Below are 25,254 nucleotides of genomic sequence, written 5' to 3'. Positions count from 1 at the left end.
TGACCTGCGTGTTAGGGGACCCTGGGGACCTCCAGCAAGGACCATAGGGCCATCCCAGCAGCACTGGGAGGCTCAGCTGCACACCCAGACCTGGGGGCTGAGCGTGAGGAGGGCAGGCACCGCACAGCACTGCCCCACAAATGCTGTCCCAAGTACCAGCCCAGAGAAGAGGAGAGGAGGCAGCTCAGCCCCCAGAGAAGCTGGGCTCAGCCCCCAGAGAAGCTGGGCTCAGCCCCCAGAGAAGCTGGGCTCAGCCCCGTGGTTTTTAAAGGTCTCCTGAGCCTGCGTCCAGCCCTGCACCCTGTGGAGCGGGAGATACTCACAGGTGGGACAGGGAGGTGACATCTGCGAAGATTCCCTCAGGGAGGCTGGAGATGTCATTGCCGTGGAGAGACCTGCAGAGAACAGAGGGTCCTACGATCCCCGCGGCTCCAGGGTGGGCAGCAAGGACTGTGGGGCTGCCCCCACCCCACAGGTCCAGGCGTGGGTGGCAGAGCCGGACCCCACCACACTGTCACTGTTGCAAATCCAGCATCTGCTCCGAGAGGCTGATGCATCTCCCCTTGCTCCTCCTGCAGCCTGTACCCTGCCCGCCTGCCTACACCCACCTCCAAGCGGGCACAGGGGACATGGGGACAGGGCCAGCAGCAAAGGAGCTGAGCGGGGCTGTGAGCAGGGCTATGGGCAGGTACTTACAGCAGCCGGAGGGAGCGGAGGCCCTCGAAGGCCAGCGGAGGGATGCACTGCAGGGAGTTGTAGCTGAGGATCCTGCGGAAGGGAAGGAGGAGGTAACGCAGCACCGTGGGCATCACTGCATGCTCCCCCCAGCCACCCCACATGTCAGCTCCAGCTCAAACCATGGCTTCACCCAGGCGGAGGGGGGAGACCCTGGTGTCCCCAGCAACCCCCATCTTCAGGGTCCCCTAGGAACAACACCGCAGGGACCGCACTTACAGGGTGGTGAGCTGGCTCATGTTGGTGAAGGAGGAGTTGCCCAGGGAGCTGATCTTGTTGTTGCTCAGATCGCTGGAAAACAGAAGCCCCAGGGGTTGGAGCCAGCTGGGTCCCGTCCCCCCTCACTGCTCCCCCACCTGCTCAGCTGCAATGGGGTGCAAACAGCAGCACGGCACGGCCTCCAAGGGAGCAGCAGGGCTGTCACACAGGGTGCTGGCAGCAATGCTGCTGTCACCCCTCTGCCCCATGCCCAGCCCCAGCAGAGGCTGTGAGCACCCAGGGGCTGAGCATCGCTGCCAGCCAGCTGTGTCCCAGGGCAGAGGGGGGACACAGAGGGCTGTTGGGGGTCCCTGCACACCGCCAGGCCCCTCCTCAGGATCACGCACCATAGGGACAGCCCCTGTCCTCGCCCACAGGTCCCAGCAGTGGGACTGGCTGCCTGGGCTCCTGCTCCTGGCTACTTACACAAGCTGCAGGTACTTGAAGGTGGAGAGCTGCCCCGGAACCTGAGTGAACTGGTTTCCATCCAGGTAGCTGCAGAAGAGAACAAAAGCACCTCGGAGTGGTGAAGAAGCAGGAGGTCCTTCTCTCCACCCTCCCGTTTCTCCTGTGCAGATACCCCTAGGGACTTAGGGCTGCGAGGAGCATCTCCAGCGCCACCTCCCACCTTGGCAGCCCCGCGGGGCTCTCGGGGTACCCCTGGGCTGGCGGTGGAGATGGCGTGCGAGCACATTAGCGTCTGCACGCGGGTCCCCGGGGGCAGCCTCCCAGCAGCCTGCGTGTGCAAGCACAGCCAGCCATGTGCTGCATTTACACATCCGATGTGAGCGTGGGCGGCCGAAACTGTTCCCAAGGCATGTGTGAGAGAGAGCGGAGGATGGGGACGGAGAAGGGATGTGCGAGACAGCGCCAGGGTGTGAGGGGGTGGTATACATATGCATGTGCACAACCAGCGCCTACACCCCCCATACGCAGGACTTGCTGCATCCTAGATGGGTACAGAGCCCAGGTGCAATGAGCATCACGATCCCTGCACACCCAGACCTGGCACGGCTGCCTGGGTATCTCCCTGACACCCACGCTGATGGGTGGCTGGCCCCAGGCAAACCGCATCCCTGTGTGTTTGGAGCTGGTGTTGCCAAGAGCATCACAGGGAGAGGTGACGGCAGAGAGGGACCGGGGAGCTGGCAGAGGCAGGGTGGCCCCATCCCTGTCGCTGATGGCAGGCTGCTGGGGACCGCAGAGCCCTGGGCTTCACGGCTGCAGGGGGTGGCTGTCCCACGCTGCCCCCTCCCAAGGGCCAAATAGCAGGGACCTGGCTGCTGTGACAACACCTCTTGCACATCACCTTTGGTAGCCCTGAGTCAGCAGAGAGGCTGAGCCCCTCACTGGGGTTGGGGCTGGACAGGGTTCCTTGGCTGGGTGGGGGTCCTGCTCCCACTACTGGGCCAGGATGGGGATGTGGGAGGGAGCATCTCTGCCCCAACACCTACAACCCCACAGCAGAGACCCCCCCCACCCAGAGCCACAAAGTCACTGAAGGTCGGGGGGAGAGCCTGGGCACTCGCCCACCACTCACAGCTCCGTGACGTTCTTGGGGATCCCCTTGGGCAGGGCCTTGAGGTGCTTGTTGCTGCAGCGGACGACGGTGTCGAGGCAGGTGCACTCCTGTGGGCACTGGGGCCGGGGGATGCAGCTGGTCTCCTCCTGACCTGCACCGGGCACAGAGAGCCGCAAAGTCACCGGGGCCCAGCCTTCGGGCACCGCGTGAGGCTGGACTTGGTGCCTTGTGCCTGCCTAGGACTGCTCCCCTGCCGTGCCCCATCTCCCCTTGCCCCCAAAGCAGGGTGCTGCAGGCAGCCTCCTTGCGGGGAATAGCCCCAGCCCGGCTGAGAGGCAGTGGCACAGGAATCGCTCCTGCGCCCAGAAACCACCTGCCCCACCAGGATGGATGCAACCAGCCAGCTCAAAGCTGTTCTGATTTTCACCATTTTCAGGCAAAAATGCAATCTCAGAAACAGCAGAGAGGAGGGCACAGAGGAAGGCCCTACAAATCCTCATGAAATAACCTTCACCATCTCCCAGACGCAGGCTAGAGGGAGAGGTGCCTGCACCGAGCAGCCGGAGTTGCTGGCATTGCTCCCCCTTCCCCGCGGCGGCGCTGGGCTCCTGCGGGAGAGGCATCCCCAGGACAACCGTATGTTATCTCACACCACTAGGAAAGGCGCAGGATGCAACCACTCAGTCTTTGACGTGGTGGAGGAGGGAAAGCAGAAGAAATGATGATTTGTTTGTAAATATTTTCCAGAGGGCTCAAAAAGCTGTTCTAAATTTAAAAAATAAATTAGAAAAGGCTTTTCTGTCGACATGCACCCTCTCCGCCTGCTCTGTCTGCCCGGCTCCGGCATGTGTGCACGGCTGGGAGAGGAAGGAGCAGGATGAATCCCGCTGGACTTCGCCTACGCATCTGCTCCTGCCAGCACCCAGAGCACAGCATTTGCCAGCACGGACCTGCCTACGGGCAAGGGCCACGTGGTTCAGGGGGTGCAAACTCCTCTCTGGCTTCAGAGCAGCCCATGGGTATTTGAGTGCAGCCCTAAGGGCTGGGCACCAGGGAGGGAAACGCGTGCATCATTAGGGGAGGGTGTTAACGGGCTGAGGGACCCCTCAAGCTACCAGCTTGCCACGGGGCACTGCCGGACATCCCGGGAGCAGGGACGGTGCTGGGACGGGGAGTGTGGTGCCAGCCCGGGAGGAGCAGCCCGGTCCCCCCTCTCCCCCAGCGCCGCGGGGCCCGTGAGTTACCTTCCTCACACCTGAAGTCGGGGAAAGCCACGTCCTGGAGCGGGATCTGCCGGAGGAAGTCGGGGTTTTGGCACCGCGGGTTCCCCGTCACGATCTTCCTCTTGCGCAGCCAGTCCCCCAGCCAGGCCAGCTGGCAGTTGCAGTTGAAGGGGTTGGCGAGCAGGTTCCTGCACACGGGAGGGAGCGCGAGGGCATCACCTGAGCAGCCGCCAGGCAAGGGGACCCGCTGCAGCCCCCTGCTACAATGGGGACAGCCTGGGAGCATCCTCCCGGGGCCCGAGACGTACAGCGTGGAGAGGGACTGCAGCGTGTCGAAGGCGCCCGGCGCAATGGTGCTGATCTGGTTGTCATACAGGGAGAGCAGGCGGACGTTGCGCAGCCCCGTGAAGCTGTCGTTGTGGATGCAGCTGATCCGGTTGTTCCTCAGCATCCTGCGGAGGGAAGGGGATGAGGGCACCTAACGAACCGGGCGGGTGCCACGGGGGAAACCCACCTCGGCAGTGCCCAGGCTGTGCCCACCTCGCTGCCAGGGAGCAGGACGAGCCTGGGCCAGTCCCTGAGCAGCAAAAACCTGGATACGGCCAGAGGATGGGTAAGGTGCTCCTGAGCTGGCCTCGCAGTGATGCGGGCAGCACCAGCCCGGCAGCGTGGGCAGGGCAAGGGAGCAAGGAGCAGGGACGTCCCCATCCCTGTGCCCACGGTGAAAGGGGGACTCACAGGGTCCTCAGCCCGTCCAGGCCCCTGAACATGCCGCTCCGCACCGACTCCAGCTGGTTGACGGTGAGGTGCAGCTCACTGACAGAAGATGCCCCCTCGAACGCCCCATCCTCAATCTCCGACACCTTGTTGTTGCTGAGGTTGCTGCAGAGAGGGGAAAGCAGGCTGGGACGGGGGGCTCTGCCCCGTCCTCATCCTGAACCTGCCTCCCCCAGGTCCCACCAAGCACCACGTGATGCCCAGACCCTTGGGGGACTCTTGGGTCGGGACGTGCCCCCCATTTCATGCCCCAGGCTGCCCTGGCAACACAACCCAATGGTGCTGTGCCTGCCCAAATCTCACATTTTCTTCAGATGTGGGAGTTTCTTGAAGATGCCGGTGGCCTCCAGGACGGAGATTTCGTTGTTGTTCAGGCGCCTGGGGTGGGTGGCAGGGAAAAGAGCTCAGGAGATGGCTGCAAAGGGCCTGGCACAAACCAAACCCTGAGCCAAACACCGGCACCAGCAATGCTCCAGTTGCAGGAGGGAAAGCGGGGTGGGAGGGAGGAGGCTCTTACAGCTCGGCCGTGGACTGTGGGATGCGCTCCGGGATCTTGGTGAGCTTCAGGTTGGAGCACTCAACCACGCTGGATTCACAGCGGCACTTTGGGGGGCAGATCACGTCGCTGTTGCACTCGCTGTTCAGCTGGTAATCCTCCGTCCCTGCATGCCGGCGAGGGCAGCGTGGGGTCCCACAGGCAGAGGTACGGGGGGCTGTGCCTGCCCTCCCCTCCTCTGATCCTCCCACACCCCTAGCTGGTCTCGGTCTCTTCCTCACCTACCCTCATCCCAGCCGCATTACCCCTCTGGGTACCCAAAGCAGCTTATCTGCAGGGATATTTATCCTTGGTACACGGGGCACTGCGCTGCCCTCCACCCTCTCCCCTCCTACAACCAGAGCTGGACCCCAGGGACGCCTCTGTGCCCATCCGGATGACGGCACGATGGGAGATGCTGCAACACATCCCGGTACCCAGCGCTTTTGTTACTGCAGCACCTGGGAACTCAGCAACCAGAAATGATGGGAAATGCAGCGTGGTCCTGCCGGGGTCTGGCACCACCACACCCGCAGGCAGCCTGGCCAGAAAGGCACCGCGCACGCACCCACGCACACATGCGTATGGCTCTTCCTCTTACCTGGGATGAAATACTGCTCTTTGGCTGCGGAGACAAAAGCACATCAGCACCCTAAGCACATGGACACCAGGCTGGGGCAGGGCTGAGGACAGCTGTGCCGCAGGGCACCTGTGGCGGGGACGGGGACAGCTCTCACCCGAGCAGCGAAACTTCTTGCTCTTGATCTGGCCGATGCGCTTGTTGGCCAGGCGCCGGGGGCTGGCGCAGCGGGCACCGCTGGTCTCGATGGGGTTGGCGCGGAGGAAGTCTGCCAGCCACTTCAGGTTGCAGTCGCAGACAAAGGGGTTCTGGGCCAGGTGCCTAGGCCGGGGACAGCGGGTGACCGGCAGCTCCAGCCCCGGCTACCCGCTGAGATGCTTCCCCCCAGGTGCCCGCCCGCCCAGGCATCGGAGCTGGCGCAGGCACTCACAGGGTCTGGATGGCCCGCAGGGAGATGAAGGTGCCCTTGGCCAGGCTCTGGATCTTGTTGTCGTAGAGCGAGAGCAGCGAGAGGTTCTGCAGGTCCTGGAAGGCGTCTGCCCGCACGCAGTTGATCTTGTTGGCATTGAGGAGCCTGGCAGGGAGGGAGGGAGGTGAGGCTGGGGATCGCCTTCACTGCACCACGGGCATTGGGGACGTCAGCCCCGCTTCCCGGTGTCCCCACAGAGCATCCCACCCAGCCACCAGTGCCTTACAGCAGCTGCAGGGTGAAAAGTCCCCCGAAAACGCCCTTGGGGAGGTCTGTGATCTTGTTGCCGTACAGCACCCTGGGAGAGGAAGGCTGGTGTGAGAGGGATGGGGGAGCGGTGTGGGGCACGGTTCAGCGGGCACAGCATCGCCCCACCTCACCCCACACACCCCGGTGCGGGCACTTACAGGGAGTTCAGTGAGCGCAGGCCCTGGAAGGCGTCGGGGGCGATCTCTGAGATCTGGTTGTTGCTCAGGTCTCTGAAACCCAAAGGGAGAAGGTGGCCTGGACCCCTCTTCTCTTGCCCCATGCCCCCATTCTCCTGCTGGGTCCAGAGGACCACCCTCAGCACCCTATATACAGAGCTGGGGGTATCCCAGTGCTGCCATGTGGGGCACTCATGTCACGGCAAGTGCCCCATGCCCATCGGAGTGAGGGGCTGCGGGCTCACGGCAGCAGACAGCGGGGCGAAGGGTGCTGGGTTTCCCAGTGAGCTGGGAGAGGCTGCACACTTACATCCTCCGCAGCTTCTTGTAGGGGGAGAAGGCGCCTGGGGGGATGGACTTGATGCCGTTGAGCTCCAGGCGTCTGCAAAGAGAAGGGGGAGAGATGAGGGCTGTAGGGCTGGCCGAGCCCCAGCACCCCATTGACAGGGTGGGGGGGCTGCAAGACCCTCAGGCTTGCAGCAAGTTACCCCACCGGAGTGGCACCATTCAACCCAGGGACAACTTGCAGCCTGTGGTCGGGGCTTTCTCCCTCAGGGAGGGGTACTATGGGTGGGGGGACCGTGCTGGCTGGGGTGGGGGGAGCACCTCCTCCCCCCCAGCACCCTGGGTCTGGGGGCACCTGCTGCCTCCCATGTGCTTTGTGCGCCGTCCCAGCAGGGGCTTTGCACTATAATTGGATCCCCCTAAGGAGATTATTTCTTTATTTACATTTTAAATGCAGCTAAATCCAGGGCTAAATCTGGGCAGCATGGGAGAAGGGCAAGGAAGGCCTGCTGCCCCGTGGGGTGGCTGAGCCGTAGGGCTTGCCCCCGTGTCCCCGCTGCCTCGAGCCACCCAGAGCCCGGCAGTGTCGGTGTGGGGCCATACTCACATCTCCGTCATGGTCTCGGGCAGGTTGGCAGGGATGGCCGTCAGCCCCTTGCCCCGACAGTCCACAATGCCGTTGCTGCAAGTGCACATGGCTGGGCAGGAGCCAGAGGACAAGCTGCAGAGCTGGGCACGTGCCGGGTCCGTTTGTCCTGCCAGGGAAGCAGCCAGCATGGGAGTCGCAAAGAGCTGGGCCAGGTGGGTGGATGGCAGCACCCCGAGGAAGGGACCCTGGTGACAGCTTGGTGTGCTGGGACAGCTCATGGCACCCTTGAGTGGGTGCACAAGGTCCTGGTGCACCCCAACACCATGCAAAAGGCACGCAGCTCCAAGGGCAGACACTGATGCACCCTTTGTCACACTGATAGGGTGGCATTGTCCCCATGTTGTCCCTGCACCAGGGTCAGTGCTGGCCTGAGCCGAGCCCATGGGGCACACGGCAGGGAGCAGAGGTGGGGTGCATCAACGGGACGGGCTTTGTCCCCCCAAACTGTGTTCCTGCCCTGGCACCCACTGCCTCCCCTGTCCGCTCACCGGAGCAGCTGAACTCGTTCTTCTGGATCTCGGCCACGTTGAGGCCGCGGAGCTGGGCCGGAGCGGCACACTGGGTGAAGAGCCCGATGGTGGGGCGCTGGCGCAGCCACTGCGAGAGCCAGGCCAGGTGGCAGTCACAGAAGAGGTGGTTGGAGTGCAGGCGGCTGCGGGCGGACAGGGCGGTCAGCGGCCACGAGACAGCTCCTGCCCACCACCCCCTGCTCTCCGGCTGCTCCCACGTGGCTCACCCCAAAGGTCAGGGGCATACAGAGGGGGACAGGGAGGAGCCTGAGAGCATTTGCACCTTGCTTGGCAGTGCTCGGGGACGCACTGCAGGGGTGTCTCCTCCATCCCCTCCCCACGGTGCTGTCCCGGCACTGCTGAGCTGCCGGCACCGGCAGCAGAGCTGGGGACATCCCGCTCTAGCCCAGGGGGTCTCTCCCACCCCCACAGCCCCGGCACTCACAACGTCCGCAGCTTGGGCATGTGGTTGAAGCTGGACACAGGAATGGAAGTGATATTGTTGTTATTCAGGGTCCTGCGGGAAGGCAGAGGGGGGCAGGTCAGGGCAGCCAGGCCGTAAATGGGAACGTGAGAGGGTCCAGGTGGCACCAAACCCCTGGAAGCAACAGCACCCACCCACCCCCCAGCACAGGGTGGATGGACAGAGAGGCGAGGGATGGGGTCAGCCCAAACCCCCGGCAGGGCTTGCTGCCATTTCCAGGCTTCTCCCCTCCACAGCCAGCTGCAGGCAGGTGGACCCCCTGGGGCAGGATCAGGCCCTGGAGCACAACTCCACAGCAGCGGTACCAGACCCCTGCTCAGCCCCTCCTCGGGGCCAGGAGAGATGGCACCCTGGGGATGTCCATGCAGTGCCTTGGTGAGCAGGGAGCACCAAGGGACACCCTCACCCCGCATGGGGCTTGTGGGCTGGAGGCTCCAGCCGGCCCCTGGCCACTTACAGGACCTCTAGCCCCCGCAGGGCACGGAAAGCCCCATCCTCGATGCAGCTGATCTGGTTCTTGTCCAGTTGCCTATGGGAGAAAGACGGAGGGAGCGTTGCTGGGACAGCCCAGGCAGAGAGTGACCAGCAGCTCCTGATGCCTCCTGCCACCAGACCCGACCCCAAACCCCCCGTGCCCCGCCGGGACTCACAGATTCTTGAGGTCAGTGGCCCCGCGGAAAGCTTTCCTGGGGATGGCCTGGATGAAGTTCTCGCTCAGGTCCCTGCAGAAGAAAGAGGCAGGAAGGAAAATGAGCAGTGCCTGCAAAGCACGATGCCCTGTGGGACCAGGGCGTCCACAGGCGGGGGCACGCCCCGGCACTCAGTGATCCCCGAGGGGCTCTGGGAAGCTGTAATTTGGCAACCAGGGACTTGCAGCCCACTGCCCTGCTGGCTGTTCCAAGGGAGTCTGGCTCCATCCATGGTGGCAGCAAGTGGCTGGGGCTCCCTAGGCACCGGCATCCCCGGCTCTGATAAGCAGAGCAGCAGGGCACAGCTCTGGGAAAACCCTCTGTACTTAAATACCTTGTGACTGCTATAATTACAGGTCCCTGCTGATTAACTGCTAATTACACTTAGTGGCTCCAGCAGGCATTCCCATGGAGCCTGCCCTGCACTTTAGAGGGCACAAATAATCGGGTCATTAATTACTTCATCACTACACAGCCCTGTCCGTGTAATCACCCACTCTGCATTGCCGGGGCGTGCCGGGCCGGCACGGGCTCTGTGTTTGCAGGGTTGGCAGCGGGTCGGATCCCCCGCAGTGCCTGGGCTGGCTTTTAACAACCATGAAGACCAAAAATCTCACTGCAAAGTAGGGTCTGGGTGGACCGGCTCAGCTCACCCCATCCTTGGGGGACCTGCCTATTGTATTTGTGCCTCACAGCTCCCATGCTGCCATTCCCTCTCTCACCCCAAAGGCCAGGAGCTCCTCCAAGCTCGGCAGGCGCCTGCATTGCCTGCCCCCAGCCCCATGCCAGCACAGCCCCGCTCCAGCCATCCATGGGGCAGGAGGCCGAGTCCCCAGCTCCCTCCTGGCACAGGGAAACTGAGGCACAGCACAGCATTTGTCCTATGCAGCAAGTCCATGGGTGAGTGAGGAGCAGGACCAGGGCAACCCGCATGGATTAAGCAACCCGCAGCATCACATAGGCCACGTAGACACCTCCATCCCAGCCCCGAGAGGTGGTTCGGGGTGTCCCTGGATGCCAAGTATTTCACACTCCAGTGCTCACCAGCTCTGCTTCAACATAACGAAGCCTGTTCACTACTGATATCCCAGGGCAGTTGGGCTGGGTCAGGATGGAGGCACAGCATCCACACTCCTCCCCGTGCCACCATTTCCTCCAGAAAATGGGCTCAGCATGGCCCACAAGCTGCTTGCAGAAGACATGGAGGTCTCCAAATCGGGACTTCACCCCAGCCAAAAGCTTCACTGCCACAATGGGGAAACGTTCCCAGAGGGAAGCACCAGCATCGCTTGCACAGATGCACGAGAAGGAAAACCCAAGGACAGTGGGCTTGCCCAGCCCTCCGGTGAGATGCCCAGTCACCAAGAAGCTGCCATACGGTGCCAGAGCGATGCACCAGCCCCTGCCCCCTGCACACTTTGTGCTGGTGCATCGCTCTGGCACCATACGCAGGGCGCAGGGGCTGGTGCATCACTCTGGGTCGTTCCTGGGGAACCAAACCCGGCTGGCAAGGCACCATTGCTGGGGCAGAGGAAGAGAGATGCCACCCCTGAAAGGTTGCAGGCTCCTGTGGAGTGTAAATCCCAGCTCCCCCGCCAGCAGCCGGGTGCGCAGTAGGCGCAGTTTCACCGCTACCCGCGCGGCGGCACTGCCAGGCTGCCCTGCCCGGGCTGCCTGCGCTGCCTGCGCTGCCTGCGCTGCCTGCGCTGCCTCGCCCCGCTCAGGCTGCTCCAGCCCTTCCCAGGGCTCTGGGCTGAGCCCTCCCGGAGGGATCGGGGTCGCCTCGCACTCTCCAAAGAGGAAGGACCCGATACCTGCAGCAACACCCGACACAACCTTCAGAGGCAAATGCCTTCTTCCCATCCTCTGCTGGGGACACGATGAGCCCGGGGACTCAGGAACTGCAATGACCTTTCAGAAAAATGCAGCATTGCCCCAAATCCCCTTTTCCCCTTTGGCTCCTAGAAGAAGGAATCCTCTGGAAACCCCCAAACAAAGTTCACCGCTCTTCCTAGCAATGCATTCGATGCATCGCACTCCCTCTTGGCAGCTGCCCGTCCTCCAACATTAAACTGGTTGCAGCGGGGCCAAGCATGGGAGCACCCACCACGCTTCCATGCTCTCCCAGCTCCAGCGCTGCCTGCCCAGGCAGCCCCTGCCTGCAGTTTGTTTGGTTCCCCCATGGAAACCTTGCGCATATTCCTCTGCTTACAGCACATGGGAGTCCCAGCGCACCCGGGGAGTAAACCCAAGCATCTGTCTGCAAGCTGCTCACTTACAGCTCGCGAGGGAAACGCTGCTAGAAGGTTGCAACTGACTTTGCGAGGCTTCTCCCCTTCAACAGCTTTTTGTGACAGTCACCAATGAAGTGCTGCCTTTGGGGGTACCAAAGCCAAGAGGGACAGATGCTGGATGCGAGGGTTTCAGCAAGGCCCCGGCGCCGGGCTTACATTGCCGGTTTGGTCACACAGTTGACGACACCAGGACAAACACATGCTTTCCCCGTGGGATCCTCGGGCCCCGGCGTTGGAACAAGGCACGGCCCCTTCCCTCCTGGTGTTTCATAGCTCCCAGCTATGTTTGCTTTACACTTTAGCGCCGAAGAAACAGCAGATGGCACGGCTTCTCCTCGCTCCGCCGCATGGCTTGCGGCACTCTCGGTGGCTGTGCTGGTGCCACCTTGCACCCCGCCAAATACTAGTGTGTCGCTGTCATCACGTGCAGCATGCCAGCAGCAACCACGAGTGCCGACATGTCCGACAGCTCCGACGGGCACTGGCCGGCGGATGGGCACAGACAGAGAAGGGGGGAAGGAAGCAGCCCCCGCCCATTGTCACAGCCGCCCTTTCTGCCTTTTCTTGTTGCACTTCCAGATATTTTCCTAAAGCTCCAAGTTTAAGGGTTCCTGGTTATTGAATCCAGAGGATGCCCAAGCCACCGGCCCATCCACAGCGCCGCTGTGCTCCCATCCCCGCGCCGCGGGGACCATGCAGCTGGAGTTTCTCCCGGCACGGCACAGGGTGCAGAGGGCTCCAGTAATCCGGGGGGTGCAAAGGAGGAAGGATGATGAGGGGTGAGCAGGTGATGGGGGACACCCAGCCTCCACCCTGTGAGTGCCGGAGGACGGAGTCAGACGTCTGCACTCGGGCAGACCCTGCGGGGAGGCTGTAGCACACGTGCATGCCCCAATGGGAAGCTCTCAGCAGCCTGTCTGCAAGCAGGGCCCCCGCTTGCTCCCCGGGAACCCACTGTATTTCCACCCCTTCCCAGCCCAGCCCCATCCCAGACCCCTTCTGTCCCCAGGCTCACCTCCCACAGGGGCTTCTGACCCAGCAGATGCCTGTTAATCAGCAGCAGCCAGCCCCAGCCCATGGCTGGGCCATGGGGAGAAGGAGGGCGCCCGCTTTGCTTCCACGGCCCCAACAACCTTACGGCCAAGCTACGTCCACACAATCCCCCCTGGCTGGGCAGGGTGGAGGATGGCGGTGGTCACTGGGATTTTGGAGACTTCCCTGCTCAGATCGTATACCCCGCCGCCCTGCCCCACTGTGTGCACGATGGTTGCCGGTGCAATAGGGGCGGCGGGTCAGGAGGTGTCCCCGGCGCTGGCTGTCCCGGCAGCCAGCAGCCCCTGCCCCACCGCCGCTGGTCCCTGAGGAGCCTCGGCAAGGAGCCAGGCGCGGGGGCACGGCTCCCTCGGGGCTGGCAGGGGCTCGGCGGCGGGAGCCAACCCCCCAGCGCGCCGCCCTGCCCAGCACTTAGCGGGGCACCCGAGCAAAACTGTTCGACATCGCTTCCCAGTGGGGAGCCCACTCAGGCAAACAAACCCCGGCAGCCTTAATCTCCCCGGCAAGAGCCCGGCGGGCCGGAGGGCGGGCGGGAGGGAGGGGGCCGCAGCGGGGCTGCGGCGGCCAGGCGGGGAGGCCGGGGCTATTACCACGCTCTCATTCTTTCGGTTAATCCTGACTTCACACTTTAACCTGATTGAGCCTTGTTTGGCGAGCCGGCTCTTCGCGCGCCGTGTGAGGGGATTAGGGCCGGACGCAGCGGGGAGGTAATTGCTTCCCAGCAGCACTGGCCCCGCGTCCTCCGAGCCCCCCGCTGCCTGCCAAGAGCGCTGGGGCGGCCTGGCAGCCCTCTGGCATGGCGCTCCCCTCGCCAGGCAGCCCGGCTTGGCAGCGTCCGCCGGGGCTGGCTCTGCCCATGGAGGTCCATCTCGCCTGGCGCCAGCAGCCACTGGGGCACCTCCGTCCAGGCGAAAGTTCCAGCCCGCGTCGTGTCCCAGCCATGCCGGAGAGGGCTGCGGAGACACGCCGCGGCAGGCGAGCAGCTTTCTGCCCCGGCAGCACCCACACACCCAGAACTGGCTGCTGGCTCCAGGCAGGTGAAGCGCAGGGGGTTGCTCTTCTCTTTAATTTGTTTCCTCTCCAGCTTCCACACTGGAAATTCGTTAGCATCCAGCGGTCTCCCAGACCCTCTCTGGCTCACTGGGGCAGATCAAAGGCATTAACCCTTCAGCTGCTGCCAGGCTGCTGCTCCCACGATGAAAATGCATGACAAGTCCCTGCTGACGGGCCGGGCGCTTCCCCCAGCAGCTCCGCTCCACCAGCACTGGGACCAGCCACTGCAGGCACCAGCTTGGCCACAGCAACCGTTCACCAAGTCTTGAGCAGACAAGGCAGCTGCCCTCGCAACCAAAGCCACGCAGCCCTCGGTGGCACCAGCATTTCGGGATAGGTGCTCCCCGGATCCCAGCCTCGCCTCGCTGGCGCTGTGCCGGAGGAGGCTGTGCCAGGGTGCAGCCGGCATTTCCCCAAGCGAAAGGGCCTGCCAGGGACTAACCAGCAAGGACCACGGCACCAGCAGCTATTAAGCAGCCCGGTGTCCCTCGGGTCACCCCACACATGCTGTTTGTCCCAGCACAGCCTGCCCGGGGCAGAGGGACGGGCAGAGCCAGGGCTGCCCCGCCGGCACGGCTGTTTACACCAGCCTCCACCACCTGACAGGTGACAAGGGCGAGCGTGAAGGGACAGAAAGACTCCCGCATTACGCAAGATCGATAGACTAATCAGCGCTCCCATTAGTGCCCGACAGCCCAGAGTCCCCCCGGGGGTTTTGCACTCCCATTTCTTGCTGCAGCGGAGGAGCGGCTGCACCCGCTGCTTGTGACGGCATCAGCACCCACAGCCCCGCGCTGGGGGAAACAAGTGTCACCCACGTGTCCCAGCTGCACAACCCACTCGAGGTGATGGACACGAGTCCCCAGTGCTGCAAGGACCCAGCGCCCAAGGAGGGGTGTCCCAGGGAGGAGCTGCTTGCTGGAGGTTGGGGGCAGCTGCCCCGCTGCTGCATTAGCAGGGTGCCGGGGTAACAAGGAAGGGTTTTGTTCACCGTGTCACCTGCCCCGGTCCCCAGCACCGGTGTGAGCGGTGGCCCGCAGCCCCGTCTCAGGTTCAGGCTCCCACGGCGTGCCCCCAGCATTACGTCAGGCTGTTTGATTTTTAATGGGCTCCGCTGGCCCAGCTGCCGGCACCGCTCCATCCTGGCTGAGGGGGACGAGACAGACCTCCCACCCCCTCCACCCCTGCCTCCCTCCGCCATCCCCAAGGTCACGGGGAGCCTGCGCGCTGCCTGCTGCTGCCTGCTACCCGCTGCGACCCCGGCCCCTGCGGCTGATGGTGTTTGCACAGGACAAAGTGGGATGGCAGAGCCTGATGCATGGGTGCCAACAAGCCAGGGTGCAGCATGGTGGGCTCAGCATGAGCCCCTGCCACTCAGGAAAGAGATCGTGGGGTCTCTGGAAAAGGCACCTTGATAGGGGCCAGAAAAAGAAATGGGAGGGGATGGGACAGGGTCCAGCACAGCACGGCGAGGGGGAAAGGGAACATCATTTGCTGCTTTTCACAACACCAGAACAAGGCATGACCGGCACAATCACAAAGCCAGGCTTAAAATCACAGCTAAGAGTGACTCCTCCAAAGCAGGCGTTGTTAGTCCCTGGGACTCCCAGCCACAACCAGCTCGAAAGGGAAACGAATCAAAGAAAAGTGCAGAGATGCACCTGCAATGCCGTGCTGCCGCGAGGAACACCTGCAGGTGGATGCTCAGGAGCTGGCTTCTGCTGCCAGGAGACCAGCTGGGCACACCTCTGGTGGGCACCACATTGCCCGGTGCAGGTTGCCAGGCACGGCCGATGGCTCAGCCGCCGCTCAGCTGGCAGGGACTGTCACCCGGCAGGAGTCACTTCTCCTGTCTGCCTGTTTTCGTGGGAGGCGGAGATGTACAACCCTTCTGCTCCCCAGAGCAGCGTGGGGGACGTCAACCTGGGGTCAGCCCGATGCTGGCACCCCCCGTCCAGCCAGGGCAGGGTGCCAGGGTCCCTGCTCCAGTCTCTGCCTGTCACTCTTGTCCCTGCCCCTCCTGGAGGGGGGCAGCGAGGCGGGGGGGGCTGCTCCTACGGCAGTTCAAGGGGGAACAGCTGGTTGCTGCGAGGAGCATCGCAGGCTGGGCAGCGCGGCACAGCCCTCCCCGCTGGCAGCCGGAGCGAGTGCTTCATCAGGCAGCCCCAGCCGCCAACAATTACGTGCTGAGTAAATCGATGGGATATAATTGGACTATTAAGATCTCATTATCCTCCTGGCTCCCGGTGCCGCAGCCCTCAGCGTGCTGGGGGAGGCCGCAACCTGCAGCCACAGAAACTGCCTCCTGACCCAGACAGCCTTAATGGGTACTGGGGACAGGGTGCACGAAGCAGGGACGGTACAGCCAGAGGGGACAAGGGTGGCGGCAGCAACCTGTATTCAGCACAGAAGACATCTCTGTGGCACAGAGAAGCACTGTGCAAAGGCAGGGAGGTGTCCCTACAGGGGCCCTGGAGATGAGGAGGTCCAGGCATCCTTCTTCTAGCCACCACAGCAGCCTGAAAGCCACCGCTGGCCTGTCCTGCCCTGTGCAGGGCTCACTTCTCCTGGGTTGCATGGGGAGTTTGGTCCCTATATGCATTCATGCGTGCCTCTACCCCAGCCCAGCTGGAAAGCGGGGCTCATGTCCCCACCTGTGTGTTGCAGGGTCCCTGGTGTCGCACAGGCTGCCCGGCCCTGGGGGCCCCCTCCCCTGTGCAAGGGCCACGTACCTGTCATGTCCATCACCTGCACACACATCACCTGTGGGCCGTGGGACGGTCCTCCCAAAGGGACCAGAGCCCAGCCTTCTCGGCGGGCAGGATGACACACCAGGTCACATCCACCAAGCTCCAAGCAACAATAAATAATCACTTCCCTTAGGAGAGCTGCCCCCATCCCCACCTGAGGTTTTTTGCAGTAATATTTCTTGTTATCTCAGCACCAGCGAAAGCAATGGATCAGAGCTCATCCTTACCAGGCCCATATGTATAAGGACAAAACAATACTTTGCTGGAGCAAGGCAACACACTGCTAGACATCATGATGTCATGCTGAGCGTCTCAGACCACAGACCTCAGCGACATGAGCCCAATCAACAAATTTTGCCTGTCCACCACAAACACACAGCAAAGAGTAAAGGTGAACGCTGCCAGACTGGGGAGCAATGCTTCACGCCGCTCCCCTGCCAGGAAAGGCTTCCCAAAGTGCCATGCTGACCCCAGCCCCTTCCCTCTCGGGAGATGTAGATGCTTCCCAAAACATTAAAGCTGGAGAGGTTTGTTGCTTGGACAGCCGAGCAGAGCATGTGTAAAATGCAACATATGCTTATGGCAACAGTTAGTGAGAAGAGTCCCAGCCCCAGCGCAGTGGTGCTGATTTAGCAAAACACGTCAGGGCGTGCATAAATCTCAGTGGCTTCAAAGGGACACTGCTGACCCGTACCATGACCCGGGCCGCTGTCCTTACCGGAGCACCAGCGACTGACACCAGCTGCTATCACCCGGCGGTGCCGCCACAGTGTCTGTGTATGCCGAGGGGGTGCACCGGGGATGCCGAGGTGCGTCGTGCATGCACTGCGGGTGACACCAGCAGCCCTGTGTTTGAGCACAGGGGAAGTCGGGGACATGCAATGTCCATCGTGAGCGGGATGATCTGCACAGGGAAGGCATTTGCGTGAGCCAGGCTTTGCCGAGCAGCTCTCTGCGCAGGGCAGTGCCTGTGCGGTGGTTCCGGTCCAGCTCTGGCAAGGAGCGGCTCCCGCGTGGGCTGCGCTGCAAAGCCAGAGCCGCGGGACTCGGCCTCCACGGGGAGGGGGATGCTATGGGAACAAGGGGAGCTGGCCAAGGAAAAGAGGGGAGGGCGGGAGGGAGGGGGAATAAAGCATCTGCCACCCACCCTGGAGCCTCTTCAGAGATTGAAACAAGTTAAAAGCAGCAGCTTTAATGGAAACACAAGTGAAATAACAAGCTGCAAACCCTGCGTGCCTGTCACCGCCCCCTCCCCACACTGTCCCTTTGTTCCTGCAACCTCGTTATCTGCGGGAACGGGAGCCAACGCGAGGCTAAGGCATGGCCACCAACTCCCCGGCATCCCGAAGTGCCTCAAGAGAGCCACAGCACCCACTGTGCCCAGTGCCCCGTGGTCTGGCAGAAGCCAGGGTGGGCAGGGGGGTGCCCTGCAGCACACACCCAGGAGCAGCCAACCTGCCGCTGTCTGCAAAGGGACCTGCTGTGTGGCTGACGCGTCTCCCCTGGCTCCCACTGACCACTGGATGAGGGCTCATCCCCTCCAGCAAGTGTCTGGCTGGACACCGGGTGTTAAAACTGCACCTGCCCGGCTCACAGCCTCCATGTCCCACTGCCACCGGGAGCCGAGGCACCCAGCCGCACCCAGCCGGTGGCCCCATCGCTGCATGGCCTCCTGCTTCTCTCCACCCCTGCTTTTTACCACTTCCAAGTCCCCTCTGCCCTGGTGTTCAGCAAGCTTGTTTTCTCCCTCCTTTCATTTTTTGCTTCTGTCTCACCCTCTAGTAGCGGGAAATCCCTGTGGAACCCTCCACCAAAGTGTGTTTTCTTTCCAGCTCCCATGCTACCCTCCAGCCTGCACACCTACCTGCTTCACATTTGCATCGTCCAGCTCATTTCCAGCATGTTCCCAACACGCTGCAAATCAAAGGCACGGAGCCGTCCCTTTCCCCGGGGCTGCATGGCCCCACCAGCCTCCCCCCGAACCCGCCCTTGGCTCACCGCCCCACTGCTCTTCTGTTGCAGAGGGAAACCACTGCCCGTGACAGAGCATCATCCCAGCGCTCACGGACCCAGCACGTCCCGGGGTGCCCGGCAAATCAGGGAACCGCAGCCCAGCAGCTCCAGAGCTTGGGGCAGAGCGAGCTGGGGGTTAGTGGTGGGGATTTGCTGGACCACATATGGCTCTACCTCCAGCAGACGGCAGCGTGCTACAGCGAGACCCTCCATGACCCCATGCACGGAGTGCCCTGCTGGGTGACGGTGCTGTGCCATGCCAGGAGAGGTGCCAGGCTCCAGCCCTGCGCGCTGGGAAACCTTGCACCTTCCAGCACGCAGTGTGTGCTCCCTGCCTGGCAGCTCGCGCCCAAGAAGAAACCCCGAACTCCACGCAGCAACACTCATCTAAGGTGTAAATGAAAAAGCAAATAGCTCTTCTGGTGAGCCAGCCCCGAGCCCTGTGGGGAGCTGGCTGTGGCTCTCGTTAGCAGGCTCATCCCCTGGGTTTGCAGCACTGCTGAGCTCAGAGCTAATTGACTCCCAGGCTCTGAGGCTTTTAATTGCTAATAAGTGTGAAGCCAGCCCTGCCGGCCCTCCTGGATTCCTCCGAGGTGTGAATGAGGCTGAGCCAAGCTGAGAATTGCATCCCGGCTGTCCCAGATCTGGTGCAGGCTGGTGAAGCCGAGGAGTGATGCTGCGGATCTGCAGTGCTGCTCCTCAGCTTTGCAGGTCCTGGGATAGCAACTCTAAACCCTGGTCCCAGCTTTGAGAAGGGCTAAAGCAAACTCCCTCTGGCCTGGAGCATGCTCTGAAACTGATGCTGAACCTTGCAAGACCCAGCTGGAGTTACTTGGCGAGATGCCCTGGCATGACCAAGGGTCCTTCAGGCTCCTCACGCTCAGCCCTGGCACTAAGACAGGCAAAACTCTTGCCCCAGCAGCGGCTGCATCTCATAGCCTGGCTTCCTGAAAGCACCTGGGAGCGACCACAGAGCCGGCGGTGGGATGTGAGGTGGGAGATGCATTGCAGGGTGAAAAGCATCAGCCCCCGTTGGCAGCCAGGGTGGAGCCAGCGGGACATCTCAAATCCGGCCCAGCAGCTGGAAAAAGAGATGTGATTTTACACAGGGCTGGGAGGAAACAGTCCTGATAGGAGAAGGGTCCGACGGGAAAGGAGGGTGGGAAACGGGGCAGAGCGAGCACGAGGCTGCGAGAGGGCCTGAGCATGGGAACCAAGCGCAGGGGCACACAGCAGGGAAAACCCAACAGGCAAATAAAGAGACTCCATCCCGTGTGGCACACATCAAAGCCAGGATAAAAACTGCTGGCAGGGCAGCAAAGCCAGCAGCACCCTTGCCCCAGTGACATCGCTCCCGAGAGGCTTTGGGAGAGCAGCACCCAGTCATGGCCATGCCACAGGGGACAGGGAGCTGCAGCCCAGCCCACGGGGCTTCCCTCCACGGAGCAGCTCTTTGAAGAGCCCCCGGCACAAAACCACACCGCGAGTCGGGGGAAGCCTCTGCCTGCAGGCAGGCAGTACAGCTGCGGGCCCCCGGTCGTAAAACACTGCCGCCCACGGACCTCGCCTGTGCTGGGGATCAACAGCTCCTCCTTGTTTTGGGGAGGCAGAAATGAGTTGCCGGAGGCACATCTGGGTGCTCCTCCTGCCTTTCCCCGATCCACGCATGCATGGAGCCTCGGAGGAGCGGCGAGCCTGGCAGCAGCGCCCGACCGCAAGGCACAGACTGGGGAGCCCCGGCCCCGAGCCTGCAGGTGGCTGGGGGTCTCGCACAGACCTTCAGCCTCCACATTAAAGCTTAAGTGATGGAGCAGCCCCACATCCCTTTGCAAGCTGCCCCGAGGTTAATTATCTTTGAGGTTAACAATGCAACTCCTGTCTCTGCTCCAAGCCCATCTCACTTCAGGTGGGGACACCGGCTCTGTGACCCCAAGAGCCCACAGCTGACTCTGCCCTGCGGACGTGCTTGAATAGCTGGGGGCTGTGTTACCTGCGTGTCCACATCTCCCGCCACAGCCCGACTGAGCGGGGAAGGGAAGGCTGTGCGTTTCCAGGAGGCAGCTACAGTCAGAGGTGTTTTCACAAAGGTTGAGCATCTCACCGCCATCACACATGCTACTCCAGAGCACGCAGCTCGTGGGGATCCCTAAGAAAAAACACGCACGCCAGGAGCAGCTCACCTCCGTGCCCCTCTCTCACGCTACACTCTTCCATTTAAAACTCAGCTCAAGCCCAGCTGGGATTGCAGTGGGGATTCCCGCTAAGGGGAGAGCCAGGGTGCGTCCGGGGAGAGGGGATGGGACCCTGCGCCCCGGCCGGCTCCTCCAAGGGAGCTGCTGGCCGGGGCTGGATCTGCCAACGTTGCAGCCAGCCTCCAGCGCGGCTGCTCGGGTGGCCCGGCACCGCTCGGTACGGCTGCGGCTTGTGCTCCAGGACCCGGGGAGAGGAGCCGCCGAGGCTGATTACCGCTGCCGCAGCAGGCCTGGCTGGTTTCCTGCTGACATTTACACTCCTTCATCATTATCAGCTCCCCGGCTTCCAACCGCCAAGATTAAAGGGGGGATGAAATCTCCCGAACAAGTGGGGTCCTGGCTGCAAACCCCGCAGAGGGGGAGAGACCCACGCTGGCGCAGCAGGGCAGATATCAGCCCCCTCAGAGGGAGGTGGGTGGCCAGGGAGCCCCGTCTCACAGTGGGGGCATCGTGGGCTGGGACCCCACCACAGGATGCAGCGGGAACCATCTCAGGGAGCCTGGGGAAGGATACGGGCCGTCCGTCGCCAGCATGTGTGCAAGGACACACAGCATGGCCGGGCTAGAGGGGCAACTTTGGCTGCTGGTGTCCCCAGAGACACCCACGCTCCTGGGAGTGCCCCAGCCGTGACCAGCTCCAGGTGTTGCTACACCGAGCCACGGCTGCTGGCCTGGGCCAGCAGAAGGGCAAGCAGCCAACCCCCGGTTGCGTGCATGTGCCCATGCCAGCGCCCCTGAGCTCCCGGCAGTGGGCATAGGGCAGGGCTCGGACCCCCAGTGCGGTCCTTTGCGATGCGAGAGGCGAGCGGGGGCTGTGCAGCACAGCCTGACCCTCGTCCTCCTTCCCACGCTGCCATAAACCTTTATTTGCAAGGCTGGCAGTGCAATGCGGGGCCGGTAGCAGGGCTCCCAGCACGGCCAGCGCTAGGCACTCAGATCTGATTTTTTTCCTTAAGAAACAGTCAAATTCCAACACGTGTGGGCTAAAAATACACCCCAGTCTGCCAGGGACTCTGCCCGCTCTTACATCTCTTGGATGATTCATATTTTGTCAGATTCCAGCTCGTTTCAAAATTAAAAATACCAGGTTTGGGAGACAAGCACGTCACGGGCCCAAGAAGGTGTCAGAGCCCTGCCGGAGGGGGCTGGAGACCCGACCGTGGTGGGAGATGTCCTGCCCCACGGAGGGGGACAGCCCAGCAGCAGCCCTGCATGGGTACACACCGCTCTGAGGCCAGACAACCAGCATCGACCCCGCTGCATCCCAGAGCAGCCCCAAAATGGGGCGGATGCGTGCAGGGGAGCTTGCCTCCAGCTTTTACTTAACTTAATTACCTTCACGGGTATGAAATCGCCAATAACTAATTAGACAGCCCTGTTCCTGCCTAATACGCCAAAAGCTGCCTCCTAATTAAATATTATAGGGATTTAAAAGCATTTCTGACAACATATTAGATATGTAAAATACTGCAAATTAGCCGGCTCCCCCACTGAAATCCTGCCTGGGAACAATGCAGGGTCCTGGCTAGGGAGAAATCCGGGACATCTTTTCAAGTAAATTGGGAGAAGGGCCCATTCTTCTGGCAAAGAGGGTTTTTTTCCTGAGGGTTGGAGATTCCCAGAACACAAAGAAGACAGCCCAGAAATGCCTCTGCTGGTCCTGCCGCCCCCACGAGCTGTGTGAGCCTCCCCAGCAAAGGCAGTTGGGATGTAAGAGGGCTCCCGGTTAGTTAAGTAAACATTAATGCAAATTGTCAGCGAGCCTGGGGATGAGATCCCAGCCACTACGGCTTGGAGGGGAGCAGGCGCTTCCTCACGTTATCAGCCCATCCACCCGCCGAGGGGGGAGCAGGAGCGGGGAGCTGCTCGGTGCCAGAAGAAAGGAGCTCCCAGAGCCAATTTCCATCTGACTGCAGCGCATTTGATGTCTTGTGAAGTCGAGTTCACACGCACCGTCTTGCCTCTGCAAGGGGAAGGGGCTGGATCTTCCCCACGCACGCACAGCCCCAGCTCCAGCCGAGCACGCGAGCATCCTGCAGCACCCTGGGATCCAGCATGGGATGAGCCATCCCCATTGCACCCCTCTAGCCAGAAAGCAGCTGGAGAGAAAAGGGCTTGGGTTTGGTCTCGTCCTCGTGTGTCAGCTCTGAATGAGGCCAAAGCACCTCTGCCTTGCTTAGCTCCCTGCACAGAAAGCTTCTGTGCCTTGATCCTCAACGCCGGCTCCGTGTGAGCCCAATTCAGCACTGAGGTGGAGCTGTGGGGACCATGGGATGGGACACAGGAGGGCTGCAGCATCCCCCACCGTGACCTGCAGGCAGGAGCCCAGCCCGATGCAGCTCGTATCTGCTCTGGTGCCAGGCTCTTCCCCTAAAAGCAAAGCAGAGAGCAGGCGGTTTGCAAGGAAAAAGGCCGGGAGGGAAGGCAGGGAACACCACTGGATAATTGCCTGCAAACTTAACTCAGCTTGCAAGTGGGAGCCGCAGTGCCAGGCTTTGAACGGGGCTGTTTCATGTGCCTGGTGCTCCTGCCGCTCTCCGCGCCTCCCATCAGACACCAGAGAGGGGGTGAGGACGGAGGGAGCGTTTGAAATCCACTCTTCAAAGTTGATATCCGAGTGGCCTGGCCTGTATTTGCTGCACGACTGGAGGCAAGTCAGGGAGCAGGAGGGTGAGCGGGGAGACGAGGGCTCACGCTCCCAGAGCCTTTAATGCTGGGATCAATCACCTTCTCGGGGATGCTCTGCCGCAGCAGGAGCGAGGAGCCGTACTCGGCCCCTTCCTTGCTACAGCTCCCATGCTGCAGCTTGTACTCAGGGGAACAAGCCTGATGCTGGAGCACCCTTGGACCAGGGGCTTTCTGCACACTCCATCACGCCCACACACCCACCAGCATGCAGACAGGCTGTACACGCATGTGCTCTCTTAATCACTCCTTAATTATCCCTTTCAAGCCTTTGCCCCAGCAGTGTCATTTTTCACCCACCCTTGCACCAGCACACCTGGAAAAGCAGCACCCTGGGGAGCAGAGGGGGGGACATGGCCCCTCCAGGAGTCCAGCCCATCTTTTGAGGCTGGTGGAAAGACCAGTGCAACGCTCCTCACCCAGAAATGCTTTCTGGGGCACACAACCCAAGGAGCACTCTGGGGAGGTTAGGCAGGGAGGAAGACAGAAACTGGAGGCTGGGAGCAATTCTGCTACTGCAGTGTGCAATTAAAAGCAGTACCCAAACCATTCAGGCCAGACAGAAAGGGACAGTGGCAGTGCCAATGCTGAGGAACAGCATGAGACATCCACCTCCCCCCACAGCGCTCCCAAGCACCCCACACCTCCACCTTCCCCCAGGAGACCCAGCGAGGGAGCCACAGAGGCGGGCGGCTCATGGGAATCCTCCCAGCCCCATAGCCACTACTGGGAGCTACAAATGGGGCAGGGGGTGAGGAGCAGTGCTGCCCGGGTGGCCCCCGGCTGCGGCCCAGGCTGCGGCAGGTGATGGGCAGGGGCTGCTCTGCCTCCCAGGCACTCCTGCATCTTCAGAAATAACAGCACATCCTGCACCCCTGGAGTCCGGGACACCGGATTCAGACACATTCCTGGGAAAGCAACACCTGATGTCGGTGCACGGCAGGTCTGGGCAGCCCCTTCCTGGGCAGGGGGGGTGCTGCCGGAGCGCGGCGGGGGGCTCTGTGCAGGGGAAGAGGGTGCCTCATCTCCGCTGTGCTCCCCCCAGACCCTCATTGTCCCTGGGGTGGGTGCAGCACCCTGATGCCCCGTCACCCAGCCCAGGGACGCAGATGTGTGACCCCAGATCAGGCCAGGCTCTGCACGCTAATGCCCTGACTCTCCTGCTAATGCTCTCCCTGCAAAACGCAGCAGGATTGAGGGTCTAAGTACATCAAAGCCAGGCTTTGAACTGGCTTAAAGAGGCACCCTGATTTTAATCGGACTGCCCACACCACCGACGACAAGATCCCCCTGAGCCATCTGCACCCTCCCACGTGGCACCCCAGAGCCTCGCAAAGCGCAGGGAAGCCCAGACCTGCCAGAGCTGGTGGACCCGGGAGGTCTCCGGAACAGGCTCTCACCTCCACAGCTCAGGGGACAGATGTGCTGAGTTCAGCTCCCAGCTACAGGAGAGCCCTAAGCTGGGGAACCCCCTTCCAGGGCTGCCACCTGCTTTCCAGGGACTCAGCAGCCCCATTCCCCTTTTCCAGGGACAGATTATGGCTCAGGGACAGCGCACATCGGTGGCCATAAAGCCAAGGACCGAGGACCGTTCTCCCTCCTCCAACCCCTGGAGACCTCCCAAGTCCTCCAGCCCTGCCAGCTGAAAGGCTCTCCCAGGCTAAACCCCATCTGCTCGCTGGAGCCACGGCATCTGCGGGGCCGGGCGATACCTGCCCCTTCCCCGCCGAGGCATCGCAGGGCGGGCAGCCGACCCGCGGAGCTGGGACATCCCCACTCACCTCCGCGACCCGCAGGCAGCTGCCTGAGCGAGCATCCCCCAGCTCGCGGGAGGCTGCAGGCAGCGTGGGGCTGGGGAGGTCGGGCAGCTGCCCACCTCCCCCGGGGAAGGCAGCGGGCAGGCAGGAGGGGACAGGCGCCAGCCAGACCCACGCCGAGAGAGGAGCCGCCGTGCACAAAGGCAGCCCGGTGCCGGCTGCACGCTGCTAAGGGCCGGCACGGTCAGCTGGCGGACG

General features: G+C 62.2%; 1 protein-coding gene across 1 annotated transcript in view; it reads right to left on the bottom strand.

The window, feature by feature from the left end:
- Window positions 1-25,254, bottom strand: part of SLIT1 (slit guidance ligand 1) — a 64,722-nt gene that overhangs the window by 9,478 nt on the left and 29,990 nt on the right. Inside the window, exons 5-25 of the mRNA XM_075155469.1 lie at window positions 9,102-9,173; window positions 8,909-8,980; window positions 8,413-8,484; window positions 7,947-8,110; window positions 7,417-7,564; window positions 6,835-6,906; window positions 6,507-6,578; window positions 6,326-6,397; window positions 6,061-6,204; window positions 5,788-5,951; window positions 5,652-5,675; window positions 5,033-5,177; window positions 4,819-4,893; window positions 4,477-4,620; window positions 4,047-4,190; window positions 3,760-3,926; window positions 2,534-2,666; window positions 1,420-1,488; window positions 955-1,026; window positions 697-768; window positions 324-395 (exon numbers count right to left, since the gene is read on the bottom strand). Coding sequence (XP_075011570.1) covers window positions 324-395; window positions 697-768; window positions 955-1,026; window positions 1,420-1,488; window positions 2,534-2,666; window positions 3,760-3,926; window positions 4,047-4,190; window positions 4,477-4,620; window positions 4,819-4,893; window positions 5,033-5,177; window positions 5,652-5,675; window positions 5,788-5,951; window positions 6,061-6,204; window positions 6,326-6,397; window positions 6,507-6,578; window positions 6,835-6,906; window positions 7,417-7,564; window positions 7,947-8,110; window positions 8,413-8,484; window positions 8,909-8,980; window positions 9,102-9,173 — 2,169 coding nt within the window. The remainder of the gene's footprint in view (window positions 1-323; window positions 396-696; window positions 769-954; window positions 1,027-1,419; window positions 1,489-2,533; window positions 2,667-3,759; window positions 3,927-4,046; window positions 4,191-4,476; window positions 4,621-4,818; window positions 4,894-5,032; window positions 5,178-5,651; window positions 5,676-5,787; window positions 5,952-6,060; window positions 6,205-6,325; window positions 6,398-6,506; window positions 6,579-6,834; window positions 6,907-7,416; window positions 7,565-7,946; window positions 8,111-8,412; window positions 8,485-8,908; window positions 8,981-9,101; window positions 9,174-25,254) is intronic.

The sequence above is a fragment of the Calonectris borealis genome, chromosome 7, assembly GCF_964195595.1.
Source record: "Calonectris borealis chromosome 7, bCalBor7.hap1.2, whole genome shotgun sequence".
Taxonomy (NCBI): domain Eukaryota; kingdom Metazoa; phylum Chordata; class Aves; order Procellariiformes; family Procellariidae; genus Calonectris; species Calonectris borealis.
The sequence above is the reverse complement of the archived record's forward strand: the minus strand, read 5'-3'. Positions and strand labels throughout refer to the sequence as shown.